The 23,234-nt window shown below is 39.8% G+C and overlaps 1 protein-coding gene across 1 annotated transcript; it reads left to right on the plus strand.

Moving 5' to 3' along the window:
• Positions 1 to 1,149: 1,149 nt before the first annotated feature.
• hap1 (huntingtin associated protein 1) lies at positions 1,150 to 23,145 on the plus strand. Its single transcript, XM_085408851.1, is given in 17 exon segments — positions 1,150 to 1,210; positions 1,494 to 1,805; positions 3,194 to 3,382; positions 14,160 to 14,236; positions 14,478 to 14,594; positions 14,702 to 14,796; positions 15,841 to 15,949; positions 16,127 to 16,205; positions 16,291 to 16,421; positions 16,514 to 16,588; positions 16,941 to 17,152; positions 18,808 to 19,026; positions 19,152 to 19,489; positions 19,732 to 19,920; positions 20,154 to 20,256; positions 21,523 to 21,898; positions 21,900 to 23,145. Coding segments are annotated over 17 exon segments (2,739 nt in total). The 3' UTR covers positions 21,957 to 23,145.
• The last annotated feature ends 89 nt before the right edge of the window (positions 23,146 to 23,234 follow it).

Below are 23,234 nucleotides of genomic sequence, written 5' to 3' on the forward strand. Positions count from 1 at the left end.
AATCTCGGGTGGGGGTGATGATATCTCCCCCCTGACCTGGCGTCCTGACTCCTCCTTGCCGTAGCATTTGTGTTGTACCTCGTCAATCTCTAGCTGTGAGAGCAGTCCCTTCTTTCGAATGTTGGAACACTGAGCTACTAGTTGTTTCGCCGTCATTGTGGATGTTGGGTATCGAAGAATCCATAGGTCCCTCATCCTATTCATGTAGCCCCTTCCGCCGGGGTTACTTGCGTAGTAGCATTCCAACAACGCCCTGTTTTCGTCCCTTGCCCACCGATGCCTTCTTGTTCCAGTAGCCCACTTTTCGTCAGGGTGCCCTGGTTCCTCAACACCTGACGCGGACCTTGTTGATCCGGGCGACGTCCGAGCCGGCATGCCTTCATATTTATCTGTCTCGCTCATGTCTGCGGTAGGCTTGCTTAGCATAGGGGGTCTAGCCTTAGGACCCTTACTGGATACAGACGCCCCAGGCAGGAATCGAACTTGCGATCCTCTGTTCCAAAGGCGTGTAGTCTAACCACTACGCTATCCAGCTGCTCATATATATATATATATATATATATATATATATATATATATATATATATATATATATATATATATATATATATATATATATATATATATATATATATATATATATGTATGTATATATATATATGTATGTATATATATATATATATATGTATGTATATATATATATGTATGTATATATATATATGTATGTATGTATATATATGTATGTATGTATATATATGTATGTATGTATATATATATATGTATGTATATATATATATATGTATGTATATATATATATGTATATATGTATATATGTATATATATGTATATATGTATATGTATGTATATGGAGGAAATGTTGATTTAGCTTTACTTTACTTCTTTACTTTAGGTCATAGTTTAAGTATCTAAATTCTTTTAGTTTTAGTCTAGTTTCAGTCGACTAGATATCACAAGATTTGTGCGACTAAATTTAAAGTTGTTCCAGTGACTAAAATACAAACTGTAAAAATTTGTTGTGTTGTGAGTTTCTCCAAACAGTTTACAAAGTGTTGTAGTTTCTTTGAGATCAAATGTGATTTGTATCCATATAACTGCTCTTCAGGAAAAACGGAGTTTTTCACACATATAATGTTACTGCACAAGGATATTACTCCTGATTGGATCACTTCCAAACTCATCCCACCTTTAGGTATTGTCTCACTTTCGTCATAAATAAAAGGTTGTTGACAAAATTAGCGGTCAGCGAAATTAACACTGTTGTACATACATATGTGCATGTTCTAATGTGTACAACATTAGCTGCAACTGTTTTTTTTTTGTCATGGAGATAACTGCAGATGGTTTCTGAAACCTTCTAATGTTTCTATTCTCTTTTGTTTCCTCCTCTCTCTTCCTCTTTGTCCTCTCTCTAGTCATTACCTTCAGTCTCAGTCAGAGCCCAATGCCCTGGATGCCTGTGTTTTCCCCCTGAGCAACCGGGCGGCCTCAGTCTCCAAGTGGGACACCTGGCTCCGAGTTGACCTTCACCCTGAACCCCCCAGCCCCAGCCAAGCTGTCCCACCCTGTCTCAACCCCCCTCACTTCTTCTCCTCGTTCTTCTCTTTCTCCTCCCTTCTGGCCCCCACAGGCCCATCTGGACACCCAGTCAGCCTTCTCCCTCAATGAGGGGCAGGGGGAGGCTAAGGGGTCCCTGGACGTGGACCCTCAGCCTCTTCACATTGCCTCACAGGGGTACTTAAGTGAGCTGGGACAACGAGCCTGCCATGATGTGTCAACTCTAACTGGTAGGTCTTTATTTTTTTTAATGGTGGTTTGAAAGTCAGTGTCCTACCTAAATATACAAGTGAACTAAGCTGATCTGCATGTTTCTTCAGTTAATTCTGACTCAGTGTGCATCTATTAAGGCAGAGCTTCCCAAAGTGTGGGGCAGAGCCATTGCAGGGAGGGCGCAGTATGAAAAGGGGAAAAAACCCAAAACGCTTGGACACTGCTAGTACGGGACGCCCACACAAACGCAAAGCAGGAGATGAAGCATAGCTGAATATGTTTCCAAACCAACTTCATTCTAAGCCAAAGACTAGAAAATATGGTGAAGCATATCTGTCCTTTGGTTTTACCTGCACAAGTGTCAAGATAGGTCTCCCCTGCATAATTGGTTTTCCCTGCGTCGGGAGCAGCGCTGGGCTCTTCAAATCACGGACAAACAGGATCCCACATTCTTGATTTTTAGTTCACAAACACTTCTTGTAATGACTAACTACTCCTGACATTTTGGAGATGTTTATACAGCTCTTTATACAGTAAAGTTACAGTGGGATACAAATAATATCAGGCTGATCCTGCCACGATTTGTTCCCCCTGTCTAAATCACGGACAAACAGTATCCCACAGTTTGTCCGTGTGACAGAGAGGCACAGAGAGGCATTTTTTGAAAAATGTATTGATAGCAATGTTGAAAAAACAAAGTGTAAAAACTGAAGATAGAGACAAAATACTGTTAATCTGACTATCTGCCATTCTGCAATTCATCTCATGTAAACAATAACGTGGCGCACAGCGTGACGTGAAAAAGGCACATACCTTTGACGTTGCGTGACGAACTCTGCATTCCTCGTCCACACGTAAACGCAAAACAGGAGTTTTGAAAAATCTCCGTTTTCGGTGATTCGAAACGCCGTTTACGTGTGGACGAAACAGCTGTGTTTTCAAAAATACCCGTGTAGCTGTGGACGTAGCATAAAAGAGTTAGTAGTTTATTTTATTACTACCTGTAATTTATTGCAAATTACTTGTATTTGCTTAATTGTTTACAAAATATTTGAGGTGTGAAATAATGGAGCAAAATATGGGTGTGTGTGGTTGGAGATGTGACTGTGCGTGTGTGTGCGTGTGTGTGCGTGCGCGCGGGAGGTGGGGGGGAGACATTTTTCTTGTAAAACAAAGGGGGGCCTAGCAAAAAAGGTTTGGGAACCACTGTATTAAGGGATTGCATTGCATTGCAGATTCAATCATCTGTCAGTAGAGGGCAGTGTACACTTGCAGGTGACATTGGCTTTGTTTTGGGTCTTAATGTCCACTTTCTTTTTGTTTTTCCTCTCTCTCATATTAATCCATACACTCATCAATCTTCATTAAAAACATACATGTGCACACAAACAATCCCCACACTCAGACCTTTGTTCAGATCTGCCGGAGCTTGAGATAGTGAGCCTCCTATCAGAGGGTCAACCCAACTACACTCTTCGAGCAGACAGTGTGTTTGGATATGACAACGACGACTGGCTGCACACCCCTCTGGTGCCACCAGAGGTCGTACTGGGACTCACACATGACCAGATTGAGGAAACACTCAAATACTTCTGTGAGTACTGTTTCATTTCAGCTCTGACTGAACTGTAAAGTTGTTGTTAGAAAGGCTATAAAAATGGATTATTGACTTCTTTAACTCTTGTTAAAGCAGCAACAAACTTATTGTACTGTAGCTGTTTGTGAAACATGCACAGTGAAGGAATTTTAAAACATTAAACATCAAAACTGTTTCAGTTTATTAATACTCTGGAATGTCTTTGTTTGAAAACTCTCTTCAGGTTAAACCATCAGCTCTTCTATTAAAGTTATTACTTTAAGTCACAGGTGTCGAACTCCAGGCCTCGAGGGCCGATGTCCTGCAGGTTTTAGATGTGTCCTTGATCCAGTGCAGCTGATTTAAATTGGTAAATTACCTCCTCAACATGTCTTAAAGTTATCCAGAAGCCTGGTAATGGACTAATCATTTGATTCAGTGGGTTGAAACAGGGTGATATCTAAAACCTGCAGGACACCGGCCCTTGAGGCCTGGAGTTCGACACCACTGCTTTAAGTCATTCCAAAACATACATTATCTTCTTTTTCATTCATTATAAGATTGATTGTTTGTTTGCTGTGGGTTTTTACCTCTTTGCCCTTAGAGGCTGAATGGGTATTGTCGCCACTCCCCCGGGTGGTGCGTAGCGTGGACACCCAAGTTTTGTAAATTCGATAACTCAAGAATGACGAAACTCAGGATTTTGTGATTGATATCGTAGGTGCATGTACTAAAAATCTTAGAATCCCTCTAAGGTCAAGGGCAGGGGTCAGATTTTCTGAAAATCTTGTGATTGAGATAATTGAAGATGTAGGATTTTCTAAATAATACCACACTAAAAGTAAGAAAATTTGTGTTTGGATGATTTTTTTCCTGTTTTTTTACAATGCTTCTTTGCTACAAATCCTATACTATTAGAAAGCCTGTTGATTTTCTCCTTAAATGGTAAGACATTTGTAAGGGAAATTCATTTTTGGGTTGGGCAGCAGAGTTGAGCATGTGGGTTGCTCCCATGAAAAACTTGTCAAATCTTCTCTGCTGATGCCAAACAGCTTTTGTTTGGTGTTGTTTGTTGGATTTGAAGATTGAAGTATGAAGAAACAAGACATTGTGACAATTTATTAATTTAACAAACGGTGGAGGAACCATACACAGGCACAAAAGCTTGACACCTCCTCCTCGTGCTGGTCACGCACAGCTGTGGGACAGCGTCACAGTCTTCTACCAGCATTTGTTGAAAGTCAGCCAGTTTGATTGTGTTATTCATTCTGGAACGAATGCTGTCTGCTGTCTTTGCAAGCTCAAGCTGATCCCACAGGTGTTCAGTAGGGTTGAGATCCTGACTGCAGGCAGGCCACTCCATCCTCTCCACTCCCAGATTTTGGAGGTAGTCTCTAATAAACCCTGCTCTATGGGGGCGAGTATTCTCATCTTGGAGCACAGAGTTCTGTTCCAGACTGTGGAGATATGGGATTGCCACTGGTTGCAGAATCTCATCTTGATATCTCTCTGCATTGAGATAACTCCAAAACAAGCCTTGTTTTTCTAGTGAGGGAGATGTCGCCCCACGCCATCACACCGCCTCCAACAAAAGTAGATATCCTGTTGGTGCCGTAATCAGCATAGCATCTCTTTGACCCTAGGATCCAACTACCACTGGCAGAATCTGGAGTCATTGCTGAACATAACTTTCCTTCACATTTTCAGGTTCTAGCGCACATGCTGCTGACACCAATGCAAATGGGCCTGATGATGAAGGGTAGTCATGGCAGGCCTCCTGGCATCTCTGAAGGCCTCTCTGGAGTGGACATTAGAGACTGGCTGTGTGTGGTCTGTCTGGTTAGAGAGTACCTGGGGTAGAGAAGATTTGCCAACATTTCCATGGGCAGAGCCCACATTCTCATCTCTGCTGCTCAACCCACAAATGCATTAGATGTGGCACATTTAAGGGGGAATAAACAGACTTTCTAACAGTAGTTTGGAAGCTTTATTATACATATTTATTGCTAAGAAGCATTTTTGCAACAAAGAAATAATTAACCAAACACAAATTTCCTTATTTTTCTTTACTACTTTATTTTTTTCCTGTTTATATATGCCGTGAATTGATAAAGGAATTGTGCAATCAGGTTGTTATCTTGTACTTCTGTTCAATCAGATCTCTTTTTGCTACCACAGTCTCCCCCTGCAGGACGTTAGAAAAAAATGCAACTTTAAATATATGTGCACTGATGTCTATCTTCAGACGTTAAAGTCTGTGTTTTATATACAGTCTATGATTATCACAGGCCCTGTTGTGTAATTCGTTCATTTAATACGTAAATGTTTGGTGGCAGTAGCAGGGAACGTCATCAAGCTAAGCTCCTTTTGTGATGTGCTAATAGTTACCCTATGCTAGTTTGTCTCTTCTAGTTGAATTAGCGTGACTCTCTCACTTTAAAAAAATACAAGCATATTTAAAGTCGTACAGTATAATTACAATTTCAAATGTTTTTCCTTCTGTCAGTGTGTTCCTTCTACAAGAATGCTTGATCCATGGTCGGGTAGATATTTCGACTGAGATCTGTTTAAGGCTGCCATCTAATCCTGTTTATGTTAAATTAACTTGTTTCCGAGTAGGTTTGACCTTACCGACATATCACTTTGACAACCAACCAAACAGTTTCAGAGAAGAGGTAATTCCAGGATGACATCAGATCGTGAACAAAGCTGTAATCCAGCTGAAACGTTAATCCAAGTATGGAAAATGACCCCCTGACTCAAAGTACCTTTTGTAGAAGTTGCAATCAGTTTTCAGTTTTCCAGCTCTGAGTCTTTATTCAATGTGCACGTTTGCGGTCAATCAAATTATATTTATGCAGAATTGGTTTTGCCATTGTAACAGAAACTGTAGTATCTATGGATTCATGCAAAATTAAGTTCTACTTGTGTTTACAGACGATAGATAAACATGATGATAAAATATTTTAAGTTGTGTTAAAGTTTAGTCTTTCACTTTCCTGAATTGCTGCCTTTTTAGTGGGCTCAATCTCCCAAAATGTTTCATTGTTGCCATAGGGGGGAAAAAAAAGTTTATTTAATTTAGTAAACGTGTACTGACTTCAGCTCCTCATAGTTGTTTTTACCTTTAAAACATCACAAGAATAAAAACGCGTATTGTCACAGGGAAGTAAGAATTAATTAAAATGTAGAGATTGTCCCAAGAGAAAAATCAAACAATCATTGTGTTAATTTTTTGCCTTTTGTTTTAGAGCTCAGTCTTTGCCCGAGTAAAGTTTAGGTTTGGTTCGTTGAACATTAATATGTTACTTTTGATGGTTGGCCAAGAATGTTCTCACGGCCGCTTTGTACTCGATAAGGTACTGAAGGAAAGACAATAAATGTGAAGGCGCGCCTGTCAACATAGTAATCGAAAACAGACTAGTTAGCTGTTGTGCAGCACACAAAGCACGTTTCGGTTTGCTTTGTAAAGATATAAAGGGAACAGTACTCACAAGAGTGAATATGAAAATTTTAATAGTAAGCTGCATTATTGTGTTTATGGCCTATAAAGTTTGGTGAATGTGTCATTGCTATAGTGCATTTAGTTTTTATTCTGATCAAAGACTGGATAAACTAACTAGTCATACAAACTTACAGTTTTCGAGTATTAAACTTGGAATATTAAATATTAAACCTTTCATTTCCATTTATGCTAAATGTTTTATTTTATTATTTTAAATGGAGAATAAATATTTCAGGAAGCTCCTTTTCATAATGTTTAAACTTGGTGGTAAGAAATAAAAAGGACCTTCCATCTCTCTGGTCGTGCTGTGCACCCAACCTCCCCCACGCGCACACACGCACCACATTTAGGTGAGTCGCAGATGTCAAATGTCACTAATCCGATTAAGCAGTCATGACTTCTAAGCAGTTTATGCTGCAGCTCCGCAAACAGCATATCCTAATGGCGACTCTGACATCACTACAAAGACAATGTTGGCAGTCACTTGCAACACTGATGTTAATACATCCTCTGTTTTAAATAAAGTCATCATGAACTACTATAGAGTAGCTGCAAGACTCAATGCATCTGTTGTTATTGTCCTGAAACATGTTGACTTGCTCTCAAATTATAAAATACAGCTGATGAGAGAATCCTAGATTTGGATTCTGTAGTTCTTTGAGGTATTAAATATTGAATTAATAATTTTGTTAATACATTTATACACTATTATACTATTGTATGTTTCTGTCATTATAGTTGGATCTCTTTTCATAAGGAATAATTTTATATATGAAGCTAAATATGTAAATAACTGCCCCATTACCTTATATTGTGTTTTTGCTTGTTTCTATATTTTAAAAATTAAAAAAGGAGTTAGAGTGGTTTCCTGTCCCTATAGCCCTGATTTATAGTAATAGGATTGCATGTTTGTGTCCTCGTAATGTTAAATAGGCTCTACCTACGTGATGCCAACCCACGTATTGCTATACGGAACAGGACAGACTAACCTGACCCATGCAGACTGTGCCATGCTGCTGTGACTCTTTTTGGCATGTGGCATATGGTGTTGTTTGAGTTCTTTACTTAAGCTCACACCCTGCTCCTCTGTGCTCTTTCTTTGTGTTTCGTTTGCAGTCTTGGACTCATTTGATATAATGCTAGTTAATGAAAAACACTTTTCAATCATTTCTAGAATTGAGATTAAATCTCTTTCTAAATATTGATCATAGTTAATGTTGAAATTGGTGCATATTTTAGCATTGTGTAGAGTATCTGGCGCGTCATCGAATGTTGAATTTGTTTAATAATATTTATGTAATGATAGTAGATCAAACCACATACACAATGTATAAAGGCGTTGTCTCAAGGTGCTCTATGTTGTAAGGTAAATCCACAAATAATCACTGATGTTGATCCCACTCAGTTCATTATTTTGGTTTTTTAGCCTATAGCTTTACTGTTGTACTTTGCTCTTTCTGCATTCTTTGAGCATACAGCTAAAGAGCCAAAAACCTGCTAAGTTTTTGCTCTAAAGAACCAATGTAGCAACTTATAACATTGTGGAACATATAGGAGCTAAAAATTAGACTTTCTTGTAAGTAACTGGTCAGAAAATAAATATAATTGTTTAGCATTGGAAATTGTTTAACCTAATGTGAAAACGTATATGAACTGAACAAACAATGAGTAGTATAGCCAGTTTGTCAAGGAAGTATTAAGATAATTTTTTTAGCGCTATCAAAAATAACAGTAATGATTCACAAAACCAGTGATCCCTAACAAGGAGTGCATGGGAAGTAACCATGAAGCGGCTCAGGCATGCAGTAAAAGGAGATTTTTTGGTTCAATTAGAAACATTGTTCTCCAGCATATTTGGATATTGATTCATGTTTTACCTTTCCATAAAGGATCATAAAGTTATCACAACCAGAGATGCGAGCACTACGTGACGACTGTGCACAACGTTTTTTCTGTAGATGCCCTGAAGCAAAACAAGGTAGCAAGTGACCTTCCAGGGTGTTCCCCTGCATGAATATGATCTCATATCAGCTCATATCAATGATATCAGCTCTCACTTTGCAGACTTTTATCAGTAACATTTGACTCTTAGTAAACAAAGAAACACACAATGAGTTACACAAGGGTCCTATTTCATGCTATTGAGCTCTTACTCAAAGTTTATAAGGTGATCTTAAGAACTATATCTGCAGGATTTTCTTTTTTTTAATGAACGTGCTAGACTACAGGTTTTCTTTTGTTTCTGGCTGGTGACTTGAAAGTGAAGCTTTTGTCACTTTTTTTTATTACTAAGGGCGAAGTCCACACATCATTACTTCCTTATAACCATTTGCTTTTCTTTTAGTTGTGTTGTCTCTTGTCTCATGGTTGAACCATTCCTTCCGTGGACGTGCACGTAATTCACGTGCATTCTTCAGGGAATAACAAATGCATGAATGTCTTTTACAGAATTTGACAGGCACACGGTCAGTTTGTGGGTGAAAAATTAATTAGAAGGTAAATATTTGATTGTAAGAAACTGCTTTGGCTTGGGCAACAACTGAAGTCACAAGATGCACAGACTGGACATATATGATGAAGATGTAGAATATTTGTGACTTTTATATTATTTTAGTGTCTGTAATATTTTTACAGAGAAAAACAAAAAACTTCTTCATTTTATTATTATCTGTGAAAACTTACTCAGTAATTAAGAACAGAGGCTTTTGCCTCCATCAGTCCCCTGTGGGGGTGGGTGTGACTCTGCCTGCACCACTATTACGCAGAGCCCCCTCCTCTATCTGGTACTGCGTATGTGAGGAGAATTAGACCAGCCACTGGCATGGATGGAAGCTACTATCTTGCTCGGTTTACAGGGGTGGGTGGGCTTTGTGCAGCATCCTTTTGAACTGCACCAAATGCCCCAACCAGAATTATTGTCATTTGTAGTCTCATGTCACTCATATCTTTTAATTATTGCTAACAATAATGAATAAATATCAGATTTTATGGCTTGCCATTTAGACTTTGATGCCTCCTTTACCCCTTCTCCTTTCCCCCCCTCTTTTCTTACCCGGTAGTCCAACGTGGCCAGGTGAAGGGAGGCAGGCATGACGACAGATGGCCCTTACAGTCTGACGGATTATATATTAACAACAAGCAGCTCACATTCTCATGCACACGCAAATAGAGGCGTATACACTCACTCACTCACACAGTCTAGTTGATATTGCTTTACCCTACACACACGCCAGCAGATTCATGCCAGAGACACAAATGGTTTGTCACAGCACAGCTGACAGACAGCAGGAGTAGAAGAACGAGGGATTTAACCCATTGCGGAGATACAGAGAGCAGTTTTTCATCCATCACCATGGAGGTGTGGAGCTCCTCAGCATCTGAGGGAGACGAGGAGGAGAGGAGCCATTCCAGTCTTTTAGATGAAATAGCAGAGGAGAACAAATGCCACAACAGCAATAACAATAACAACAACAACAATGACAACCTTTGCAGGGAGGTGACACAAGGTGAGATGTGCTGATCTTCTTCTGCAGAGCTCATACTTAGAAAATAGAAATAAGAGAATGTAGAAGTAAAATATTAAAGGTCAAGTTCAAGTGCAACTCAGATATTCTTGTCTGGTGTACTCTGTAGTACATTGCGTTGTCATGGTCCTCGTTATCTAAGCACTTTAATACTTAATGGTGAACTGCGTATACTGCAGGGTGCAGTTGTGTCACTGAAGATACACTGTGCAAATGAAGATTAACCTTTAACAAAAAGCGAGTCTTTGCAGACCCTGCTTGAAGCTTTAGTTCAAAATTAGAGCATCAAGAGGTGTAAAGTTTTGTAAGTGTATTCAGTTTCAGTTTTTCCTTTTAGTGTTGTGAAGGTCAGAGTACCTGTGAGTGTGTATGCCCATGCATGCTGCAGCAGCACAACCAGGCTGTGTATGCAAGCGATCAAATTATAATTCTCGGTCATTCCATTTTGTGTTTTCTCTTTTTACTGTATGGATCCAGCGTTACACTATATATTTTTTTTCCTTTCTCCTGCAACAAACAAAGGGGGGAAAAAAGCAAAATTAGCTTTAGTTTTTGCAGGACAAGTTAGAGAATTTAGACATATTTCTCTTTCTAAGAATGACTACTGTTTAATAGATGTGCTTTTGAGGAACAACAACTGCAGGTGCATTACTGTACTGCTGCTCTAGTTCCAATCCTATAATTTCAGGAGCTTTTTCCTAAATGTGACTGGTGCATTAAAATGCACCAATTTAAACTGACATTTGCCAAATTGAGACATTTTACATAACATAATTTTTTTTTTTTGCTTTTTCTCCAGATCAGTTTGTATACCAAAAAAAAATCTGGTACTGCTCTAGTACTTTATAAGTAAATGCATGTCTATGTAGGCTTGTTTTTTATCTGAATGACTGTGTGACATGTTCCAGGCCTTTTATTTAATGTGTGCATTTATAGCTGTGTTTTTTCCCCTCTGTGCTGCATGTTGTGTGGGTGTGCATGACGGTGCAAACCAAATGTTAATCAGAAATATAAGTCCTATATTTCTTTTTAGTGACATGTATTTTAACTTGGATCTGTCCCTTAATACTGTTATTGACTTGCTTAAACTGCACTAAAAATGTACAGACAGATTTGCACTAGGAAGTCTTGTGAGACAAATATTTTATCCTGCCAATCCTATCAAATGGTCACCTTCAGAACAATACAGATCAATGATCACTGTAAATGTTATTCCTGGAGCTCATCTATGTCCGTCTGATCCCTCAACCTAACAGACGTCATAAGCGCACCTAAGTCATTAAGGAACAGTATTAGACTTGCAGTCCATTGAACTTGACTAGATTTAGCTCAGCCTAGACCCCAAAACCTCTACCTGGATCTGCTCTGTGCCGTGACAGCTGGGTTAAGAGGAAATAGATTAGGTATTTTGGCCAGTGGGATAGAGGGTGTAAATAATACACAGTACTCTAACTTCAGTTTAATGTTCTTGTAACCACTGAGATTAGGCAGTAAAATGTAAAAAAGTAGTGTTTCTTCTTGGTTTAACATGTCATTGTTTTGGATATGTGAAAATGAAAATGTGTTCCTACCAGTAGTCCTGCTGCAGACTTTCCCCTTAGCACTGCACTTTCAGGACAATAGGATTTAAAGAAGTTAACCTATTATCTGATTAACCTTTGTTAATTTACAGATTCTATTGTGGTCATCACATTAGTGCACAAGTAGACGTGCATCACTGTGACGATTTGCTGTTTCGTTTCCAGTTTGGATTATTATTGACCTTGAAGTCTTATCTCTATTGTTGAAATGTTGCTGAACATGTGACATTTTTTCATTAGCAGATTAAATTTCAGGATTTTTGTAACACTTGCATTTGTTTGATTATGCTCACATTTTAAAGAGATTGGATTTTAATACGAGACATTAGACAGTATCTCTGACCTGACTTTTATGATGCAGACCTGCAGAGCTAGTGTTATCATTCAGTGGAGGCTGGGTATTCAAGTGCTTTTGCCTTGCTGCAGTGTCCTTGAGAGAAACATATTATCCTGCCAGCTGACCTGTTACATAGCCAACAGTGAGCATTAAAATTGAATCCAAAGGGTGGCAAGCATCATTTGTCATCTCTGTGTGTGTCCTAGAATCAACTCTTTGGCTTTGACACATGATCCCCTCTACTGCTCCTGAGAAGTCTTCAACAAGTTCCTGATCTCACATATTTTGACAATGACCAAATTTTTCTTTGATCTTAGTAAAAATAAATCCTGTAGATGTGGTTCATGCTATAAGTTATGGCCAATATAAAGTGTTCTTACACAGAGCAATGCGGTACAGTCCAGCCTAACATTGGGTTCCTTCCATTAGGCTGATTAGATACTGACACAGCTATCCAATCACTGTGTTTCTAGGCCAAATTCAGGACAGTCTAATTGTGTGCCAGGCAGCTTCCCATCTCTTTAGCTAAGCTTTCATCTGAAGTAAGATTATTTAACTTTAGAGATGTTGCATACAGAATCGTAAGCTAATCCAGCCAATGTCTGCACATCTTTAAGCAGATTCTAAAACACTGTATATATGCATTTTACACAAATGAGGCATGCCACTAAACAGTACCTATAATTAAAGGCATTATTGCAAAGACAGAAACAAAGTGAAACCACGATCTCATGGTAAAATGGTAAATGGCCTGTATTTATCTAGCGCTTTACTAGTCCTTAAGGACCCCAAAGCGCTTTACATATCCAGTCATCCACCCATTCACACACACATTCACACACTGGTGATGGCAGCCACATTGTAGCCACAGCCACCCTGGGGCGCACTGACAGAGGCGAGGCTGCCGGACACTGGCGCCACCAGGCCTCTGACCACCGCCAGTAGGCAATGGGTGAAGTGTCTTGCCCAAGGACACAACGACCAAGACTGTCCAAGCCGGGGCTCGAACCGGCAACCTTCTGATTACAAGGCGAACTCCTAACTCTTGAGCCACGATCGCCTCATACCTATTAGTAAATGTCTGAAAAATAATTTAACCTATTGAAATTTAGAAATGATGATTACATGAATGCTATTAATGTAAAATCTGTCTTATCTATCCTAAACGAATGACTGATTAATCCTGTTCGCCACTTCAGCTTTAACTGGCTTGTGTATGTCTACTTCACTGTACAGGATGTAAACAAAGTTACAGGTCAATAGCCAGCCACTGTTATCCTTTCCTGGTGTGAATACCTAGTCAGTTTAGTCCCTGTACATAGACCTATATTAGCATCCAGGAGAACGAGGTCTTTAGTGGCGTCTTATCTGGGCTAAAAAGGATCAAGCTAAGAGGATCAGTTTGTGGCTGACCATGTGGAGCTGTTGTGTCTCGAGATCTGGTTAATGATAAATAGCAATAATGTAACTTTATCAGGTAGGCGGGTCTTTCTTCACTCCAGTGGACATCTTGTTTTTATCTTTTTGATAATTCAGGTTCACCAGTGCATCGACAAATGCAACCAAGCACAGCAGCTTTGAATAGAGAAAGAAAAAGAGAAAGAGATGTTACAGTAATGGACAAGAAATATCAGGAAAGTCTTTACACCGTAATATCATGTAACCTATTAAAGGTATTTGTAAAGTAGAAACGGCAAGAGATCAAAGTGACAAAAGCAATCTAGTTGTCTAGTTAGCCTTACACCATCCTGCTGTTAGCACGACTGACTTCTTGCTGTTCTCTTCCATTACCATCTACAGTTATGTCTTTTCCTTCATTCATTAAATTCATCTCTCACTCCTCCCACAGTGCTGTCCTCAGACAGAGTTGGCCAGGTCACCAAGACATATCATGATATCAAGGCGGTCACCCACCTGCTGGAGGAGGTAAGACAGAGACACACAGCAGATGAATGGAATTTAAGAGGATTAGACTTATCTGCCTCACAGATCATCACTGTTTGCCACAGTTTTCTGCATATTTTTGTCACCTCTCTCAGTGCTATCTACTAACATTTTGGTCTTACATAATTACGGTTTAAATTAGTACAGTGTAATCAAATCATTTAAAACCTTAAACATATCTCAACGTATTTATTAATTTATATGTTTGATTATGACTTTGCAGAAAGAGCGTGATCTGGAATTGGCAGCACGGATTGGCCAGTCCCTCCTGAAGCAAAACCAAGAACTAACGGCACGTAATGAAATGCTGGATGAACAGCTTGAAATTGCAAAGGAGGAGGTAAACAGAAAGGCTCCTGATACACACCTGTATAGCGAGATGGAAATATTTCATCTTTGTTGTGCCACACTCTGCTGTGCTTAAGTGATCGTGACTTGTTTTCCTAGATTGCTCAACTGCGCCATGAGCTCTCGATGCGAGATGACCTCCTTCAGTTCTATGCGAGCACTGAGGAGATTGAAAACGCTCAGTCGCAGTCACCGTGAGTACACAAATGTGCACATGGTGTAACGCACAGGGTTGAATGATGACGAGCTGCTGGCAACTTGTTTTGCATATTGTGTATAAGTCTTACTTTAACATATGTAGCTTTTTTCTGACTAAAATTGTATTTGTCTAAAAATCTGTAACAGAGGTGCAATGCATCCTATACTCTAACTATGCTTCAAGATGTTATCACAAAGTACTTTCAGTGGACTTCATGCTGTAGTGGTACCAAAATGTTCCTCAGTGTTTATGATGGTGAATGTCCGCTATGAAGGATTGTGTTTACACTGTTGGTTACTACCTTGGGCTTATACATAAGTAAACAGACGTCAGAACATCCCCACTGATCCTCTCAATGTCTTCAGCTAGTAAAACCCTCCCCATCAGCAGTTAATCATTCCTATTACACATTATTAGACTCTGTTAACTTAGATTCATCGCAGTGATACATGCTAATTATTTTGAGCGTTAATTATATTATAAAATAGCCTATTTATACAGGGCTTAGCACTTGATCACTCTTTTTCAGAATCAGAATCAGAATCAGAAAGGGTTTTATTGCCAAATGTTGAGCAGGTTTACAACATTAGGAAATTGCTGCAGTACTTAGTGCAAACATACTGTCAGATAATGCTTAAATAAACATAAAAATAAAAATTAAAAGTGCTAAGTAGATAGATATATACATGAGTGCAGGTGGTGATCGGTGCAAACATGGAATGATGCAGTGAGCACAGTGTAGGGTCATGTGTTAGTGGTAGGAACAGTCATGTGGTTTGTTCATGAGAGGTTCTGGTGCGAAAGGACCAGAACCTCCTGCCTGAGGGGAGCAGGTCAAACAGACTGCGTCCAGGGTGAGAAGGGTCAGCTATGATCCGAGCTGCACGCCCTAGTGTCCTGGAGGCGTACAGGTCCTGCAGAGATGGGAGTCTGCAGCCAATCACCTTCCCAGCAGAGCGCACAACATCAACATTTTCATCACTTTTCTTATAAAAATTTGGATTTTATTTAATATAAATGCATTTCTTTCTTTCTTTAGAATGAAAAGGAATGAATCATCAAGTTCACTCACCAACTTCATCCACTATGACTTCCTACAGCAGAAACTGAAAGGTTTAGAGGAGGAGAACCGCAAGCTCAGATTAGAGGTATGCACTAACTTTGAAATTAAAGAGATATTCCTGTTTGTTATGTGTTTATTTATTCACTTATTTGAAAATAAATAGTACAGTATGCAGTGCGTCTTTGCACATTGCACACAGAGTTTTCAAGACTGCTGTTCAGCATCACATATGATAATTGATTATTAATAATTTTTTCTGCAGGCTACTGAGCTCTCAACGGAGACATCAATCTACGAGGAGCAAGAACAGGAGCTGATGATGGTGTGTGTGGATGAGCTCTGTAAGTGTCACAGTCTTGCTTCAGTCAATGAAAATGAGAATTATAAGTCAGGCACAAGGAAATTTATGGGACTTGTGTGTTTCAGCATCTGCCAATAAGCAGGTGGTTGACTTGTCGGAAGAGCTAGCGCGGAAAGTAGAGGATTGTCTCAGGCAGCAGGAGGAAATCAGCTCGCTGCTCGCTCAGATCGTTGACCTGCAGGCACGCTGCAAAGGGGTGAGAGGCTCACACATGTGCACAGCTTTTGTTATGGATTATATTAAATACTTGTGTTAAAACTTTTTGAATTCTGTTCTCTTTCCGTCTAGCTCACCCATGAGAACGAGGAGTTAAACCACCAGCTGAATGCCTCCCGTGAGAGCCAGCAAAAACTGAAATCTGAGGTAAGATACTCGCTTTGTAATCTCTGTGACTTCAACGGCATTTTTGGTGTTGGATTAAGATGATTACATGAGCTCAGTTTTGATTTGTCTTTGTGTGTGGCTGAAAAGCTCTCATAATATAGACACAGATGTAGAGTTTGAGGTGTTTACAGAAACCCATTTTTGGCTTTAGATAGATATGCTGATTCCAGCACCGCTTGGTGATTTATTATCAAATGTGTATGTGTAGAAGCTTATCATAGCAAGCTTCTACATATATATATTCAGCTGCTCCTGTGTATTTTGTCAGTGGCATGACACTTTTCCCCCCCTTGATCTACAGTTTGACTGATTTGTCACCCCCTGTCTCTAGCTCAAGGACTTGCAGGACAAGTACTCAGAGTGTAAGGACATGCTCCACGAAGCCCGAGAGGACATTAAAAATCTTCGAAACAAGAGCCTGCCAAATAGCACCGTGCAGCGGTACACTTCATTGGCCTCAGTCCTCCCCATGGACTCACTGGCAGCAGAGATTGAAGGCACTTTCCGCAAAGGCCTAGACACCCCAGCTCCCTCAGAGTACAAGTGAGTCTGTGACCTGCGTCTGTTTGGCTTATATGCACATTTAAAAAAATCCTTATCCACTTTGTCTGGTCTAAATTGACCAGATTGTACCGTGAATATTGAGTAGCAGTTGTAGTTTCATGTTCCTGTTTTCATAAGAATTATTTTCTAGAACTACAGAGATAACTAAGGTTAAACAAGTTCAGCTCTGGGAAACCACCTTTATACCTTAAGTACTTAAATTCTGTGGTAGTTCCACTCCCTGCCCTATCACACCTTAAACTCAAATGCCTTCGTCAAGTGGCTTTTACTTTTATAGCAGCTCAGCTTTTATTAGACACATTCCTTACAGAAGAAAAAAAACAGCCGGTACAATAGTACTGACTGAGTTGATGCATGTTTGAAAATAATTACTAGTAAGGTTTAGTATGTTACATGTTTATGTGTTGTTGTGGTAATTTTTTAGATTAAATTTATGCGATTTGGATTTCAGGGAATAACAAGTTTTACTTGACTTACGTTTTGTTAGTACGTAATGTTTTCTGTTAAAAGAACTACATCAATGTCAATTGTGTGTAATGACGCTACTTGACATCCATCCATGATTTAGCTGAATAAATGCTTAATGTTAGTTTTGTATTTGATAATTAATGATTTTATAAGGTGTTAGATGGTGTCAGGAAAATGGAGTGGGCCAGTAGTTGATTACAAACTAGTATAATTTTTATTGTTTTGCGTTCTCTTGTATAAACAAAGAAGAAGAACATTGCAAATATGTTTTAATCAGTCTGTGAAATTCTGAACAAATTAATAGTGGAGACAGTGACTTTACCCCCATGAAAAATGATCCGTAGAAATGAAAAAGGAAACGTGAAAAATGAAACGCACATCTATTCTTGCTTTTTCTTCTCTTTCATCTGTGTCTCACTCTGTGCATCTTTGTTATGGCATTTTGCATTCAAAGCAATCTGTAGTTTGTTGATTTAATTTCTTGTATGGATGCATTCCCCGTATTTGGGTAATTTTTTTGTTTTAGGAGACAATATACTACAAAGAACAAGAACATCATCAACCAAAATGTTAAACAAAGTGAACCAGAATTTGAAATGCAAATTGAAGTGAAAATCAATTACAAATTTGACCATTTATTTATTCAATATATATGTAAATAGTATATGTCATATACTATTTGAAAGATACGTCACTGATATATAATAACGCATTTTATTTGAAAAAACAGAATCTCAGACTTGCCTCACTCTTTGCATCAGCCTAAGATCCATAGCGTGAGGCATTCACTTTGCCAGCAGGCCTGTTAAGCTAATAGACTTAAAGGTATTGTAGGTTACACTTAAAACTGTTACAGCTAAATTTTAACTGACACAGCATGACACCTTGGTATATCCCAACACTGACCCCTTTTGCTTATCAGTACCATACTGGTACTGTTAACTGGTAGTTTCTTTTGTTAAAAGAGTCTCCAAACAGAGGAGAATCTTTTAAGTTCAAGTTTGAAGGGTTTTCTTTGTTGCTTCTAAATGAATGGCAATTATACAATTTCCCCCCTGTAGCTTGTGTAAAATTTTGATGAGTTTCAATTCTGAATATTTTTTTGGAGGAGTGTGAATGTGTAAGAGAGACACTCATGTCATTACTTTTGCTGTTTCCTCTGGCAGGAACCACCCCTGGCGTGTTTTTGAAACCGTGAAAGTGGTGAACAAGGCTGTAAGGCAGCGGTCTCAATGCCACTCACCAGGTGTGCCAGGCTCCAGCCCGGTGTCCGCACCTTCCAGCTCTAACAGCACCCCTCGGACCAGCTACTATGGCTCCGATAATGCCAGCCTGAACTTGGAAGACAAGCCGAGCTCCAATCATGCTCAGAAGGAAGACAGCAGGTAAGACTGCACATCAGATGCCACAGTAATGCCTAAAGATTCGACACAGATTTTACATTTTGGGATACAGTTTGAAGCTGTAGGATGTTGACTTTAAAATAATGTTGTTAATTTTTCCTTTTTAGCGTTAGTGGGCCAAAACGTTTAGGTCAACCAGGCACACCAGGAGGCCAGGATCTCGAAACTGCCTTGTGCAGACTCTCAGTCCGCCAGCAGAACCACTCTTCTGACCGACCTTTCTTCGATGTGGAACGCGAACGTAAACTCCGTGCCTTGGCAGCAGACAGTGAGGAAGGCGAGGGCTCTAGTGGCTTCCTGACGCCAAATTACAGCCTGGCCTCCAGCCCAGCTGCTTCAACAGGCACCAACTACTCCAACGGTAGCTCCCGACACTCCTGTGGCTCCTCGGGAGGATCCAGGTCCTACCTACCTGACCGTCTGCAGATTGTCAAACCTCTGGAAGGTAAAATTTTTAGCTTTATGTTTCTCTAATCATGTCTTCAAACCTGCTTCAGCATTTGTGCAGTCTTGATGAAGCATAAGAAAGTAAAACAAGACAGAAAATGACGAGCTTCTTCACCTTAGCCTCTGTAGTAAATGCCACGGATGAAAAGCTGCCCTGCTCAGAGAGCAGTATTTGTAATGCATCTGTATTTTTTTACCACACACTTCAGTGGCAACACCTTCTGAATCTCTACTCTTCAGGCTCAGTGACTCTGCACCAGTGGCAGCAGCTGGCCAAACCAAACCTGGGAGGTATCCTGCATCCACGCCCGGGAGTCCTAACTAAAGACTTCAGGGAGCTCGAAGTTGACATACAGCACGTCTACAGCTTGAACGACCTGGAGGAGGATGAGCCAGACCTGTCACACCTCTCTGGAGCTCACGGCATGGGTACGACACATTGGCACACTACACACACAAGTCAACTAGTTGTCTCATTTCTACTCAATTCCAGATGACATATTTACTGAAGTGCATATCTTCTCATTATAGAGGATAGCTCCCATTCCTTGCAAAATTAGTGCAGGGTTCATCTTCATTCAGTCTTTTAGTGACTCTTTAGATGTGTGTCCTTTCCCACATGTGTAGTTTAACCTACCTTTTTCCCCTCCATGACCTCACAGTCTCTTCATCGGGTCCCAACCTCCCTCAGACCCCTCCCACACATCCCATCACCACCTGCCAAGTCCTCCAACCCTCCCTAATCATCCCCTCCTTCTCCACTAGGTAAGAACATACTGTTTTGGGGTTATTTCGTCTTTGCTCATTGTGTTTTTTCACAGCTCTGGCCAAGGTAAATACTCTTTAGGCAGTGTTAGTTGGATTTTTTATTAACCTTTTAAACTAGATTTACTAACCCAAACTTTTTTTTCCCAGTGTCAGTTTCATTAAAGCGGGCCTAAATTGTTTGTTTTCTTTTTTTTGTGAAATTGTGTGCAGCGATACTAAATATGGGCAAAGTTTGACATAATGAGGTCACTGTGTATGCTCTTAACACTATGGCCATCCCAGGCACATAGCTCTTAGCCACAAACTGCTTTTTAAGTATTCTGTTTGCAAGGGACAGCCAATCAGAAGTAAGCTGTCTTATAGGAAAGGTGGCTTTAAAGGCACCAACACTAAAATGGTTCATTTTATACAGAAGATGACTTGAATGAATTACTTCCCCAAGGCTCTAAGGCTACTAATTTAGACTCCAAGAATAAAATTGTGGAGCTGAAAATGAGCACAATAGGTCCACTCTAAACAGGTATAGATATTACAGATTGCAGTTGCTCTGTCTTTCCTAACTTCCATTCTTTACCCTCTCAATGGTAGAAAACGTCTGTCAAGGCTCTTTCTCCAACTCTAGAAGGAGCCACCAGGGAAAAGTAAGAGCCTGGTGTTATAAATGCACTCTGAATGCTTGATTAGTGTCTGTAATATTAACGACAGAGGCATGATCTCCAGCACTTCCAGTCCTCACTCTGTGCATGAAATGAGTGATCAATAAGTCTAGAAAGGAGTTTACTGTGTAAACATTTTAATATATTTATAAAACATAGATCTACCTAAATCTAATGTACTGCATTGCCTTCCACGGTAAAACAATTTAAAAAGTTGGTTCACTGCTTTTAGATGCTAAGTAGGATGTAGTGGGAGGTCTGTAAATGTTACTTGATGCGCCATGAGTCCTACTTCCGTTATGCATGTTATCTTCTACTAACGCTGCGCCTACCGTTGTAACATCTGCTCTTACTTGTTTTTGAGTTTTTTATTATATATATATTTTTTACCATCTCTTCCACTTTCTTCCACACCAGATCTGTTTTCCTCATCACTGGGATATTAACATCATGTTTCTCCACTTTTTAGTGTTGATGTGCTAAACTAACCAAAACGTCTCACATCGTCTTTTTTTCCCAGTCGGTTTATATGAATATGCATGTGCTTGTAGAGGAGATGTTATGTCATTTAGTTTTAATATTTTGTTTGTTTCTTTTTTTTTAATAGCCTTCACTCTTTCGGCCTGCCACCTTCTCGGGACCGTGAGCACGTGAGCACTTCACCAGCCTTGCAGCAGGACTTTGGCCAGGGAGGCCAGACAGCCACCACAGAGCTTAGCACTTCATCACTGGGACTCCTGCAACTGCTGCAAGAGCGCGGCATCTCAGCTTCCCGTCATCCCCACCACAACCTGCACTACAGCCGCACTGGAAAACCTTCATTTTCTACAGTATCAGACAAAAGAGGAGACTTTTTCTCACACAAAGAAGGACGAAGGAACATTTTTAGCTGGAACTTGGTGGAGAAGCTTCAGAGTCTTGGGTTGCACAGAGTGGCAGCCTGGGGGATGAGGGGCCCCAGTGACAAAGACAGGGAAGCAGTCAGACCTCCTCCGAAAGTGTGATGCATTCACCTCCACACTCCTCTCTCATTCACCATAGTGACTTTGCATAAAGCCATGCGATTCCTACTGTGCACTTCAGTGCCCACCACAGCACCCGTGTCTTGAAAAGAAAAGCCACAGAATGTGTTAGAGCCATACTTTCAGTTATTGGTAGTGTGCAGTACAATGTTTTTCTATGAACTTGTGCACGGTAAATTATTCTTTACATGTGGGACATTTTCATCTCAGGAAAACCACCTGATCACTGCTGTGTTGTTTGAGTCACACTTTGCTTCTTTTTACGCAAAAAGGAAAATGATGAAGAAAAGAAATATTTTATACTTTTGTGTTTTGACTTTCCTTTTACAATTTGCCCCACCCGCAATCACTGGTTTTAAAAAAACCTCCTCACTCGTCATTTTATTAGTTTCCAAAGAGAAACATGAGCTATGTGTAAATAATAACTGTCATTTAGGGAAATGAAAAAAGACAATGTGCTGTAAATTACTGAGAGTAGAGAAACCACAAACAAACCAATGCTGTCCCTGAAAATGCACTAAAACGCAGTCTGGTCTTCCTGCTTATTCGCTGCTATGTTGACAAAAGCATATAGTATATAAGTTTGTCAAACTATTCTTAGAAAGAAGCACTGAGAAGAAGCCTGACGATCCAGTGACTGAACTGAGTAATGTTAATAATATTAAGCAGTCTGCCTTGCAGTCCATTACTTGCTCTCACATGCACACTTCCATTTCACCTCTAAGCTGTTTAAAGTTACGCCTTTATGGACTTTATTCTGAGCCAAACCTCACCACAACCAAATCGGATTTGCATGCTGTATGGAAGACGGTGAAGCAACATGTTGACTCCAGTGACTCAAAGTTTTGTTTGTATAAATCTGCTGTATAAATCATGTCATCGGGAATTTTTAAACCACTGGGATTTAAATTTAACCGAAATCACGCTGGGCATTTCAGAGTGATATCTGTGACAGTAGGCGCAATAAGTAATATGTAATAAGTACAAGAGTTATCATGATAATTTAAACAGCATCACCCTGGTTGATCAATCAGCTCTGGCGAAAAAGCCACAGGATAATGTGGATTTAAAAGGGAAGAATTCATAAACAGAGATTTGTGTTTCTACTTAAATTAACCAAACGACTGTTTCTGTGCGCTGTTGTTTGCTGTAACTCTACATGTCAGTGTGTGCGTGAACTGTACCACCTGTGAATAAATGTTTTCATTTCCACCAAGTTCACTTTTGACTCTTCGTCCACTCATCACCAAAGATATGGAATAAAAACAAGTGCAATAAATCTGCAAAACTGTTTATT

This window comes from Rhamphochromis longiceps, linkage group LG6, assembly GCF_057381845.1.
Source record: "Rhamphochromis longiceps isolate RC_006_pf linkage group LG6, R_longiceps_female_GT1.1, whole genome shotgun sequence".
Classification (NCBI taxonomy): domain Eukaryota; kingdom Metazoa; phylum Chordata; class Actinopteri; order Cichliformes; family Cichlidae; genus Rhamphochromis; species Rhamphochromis longiceps.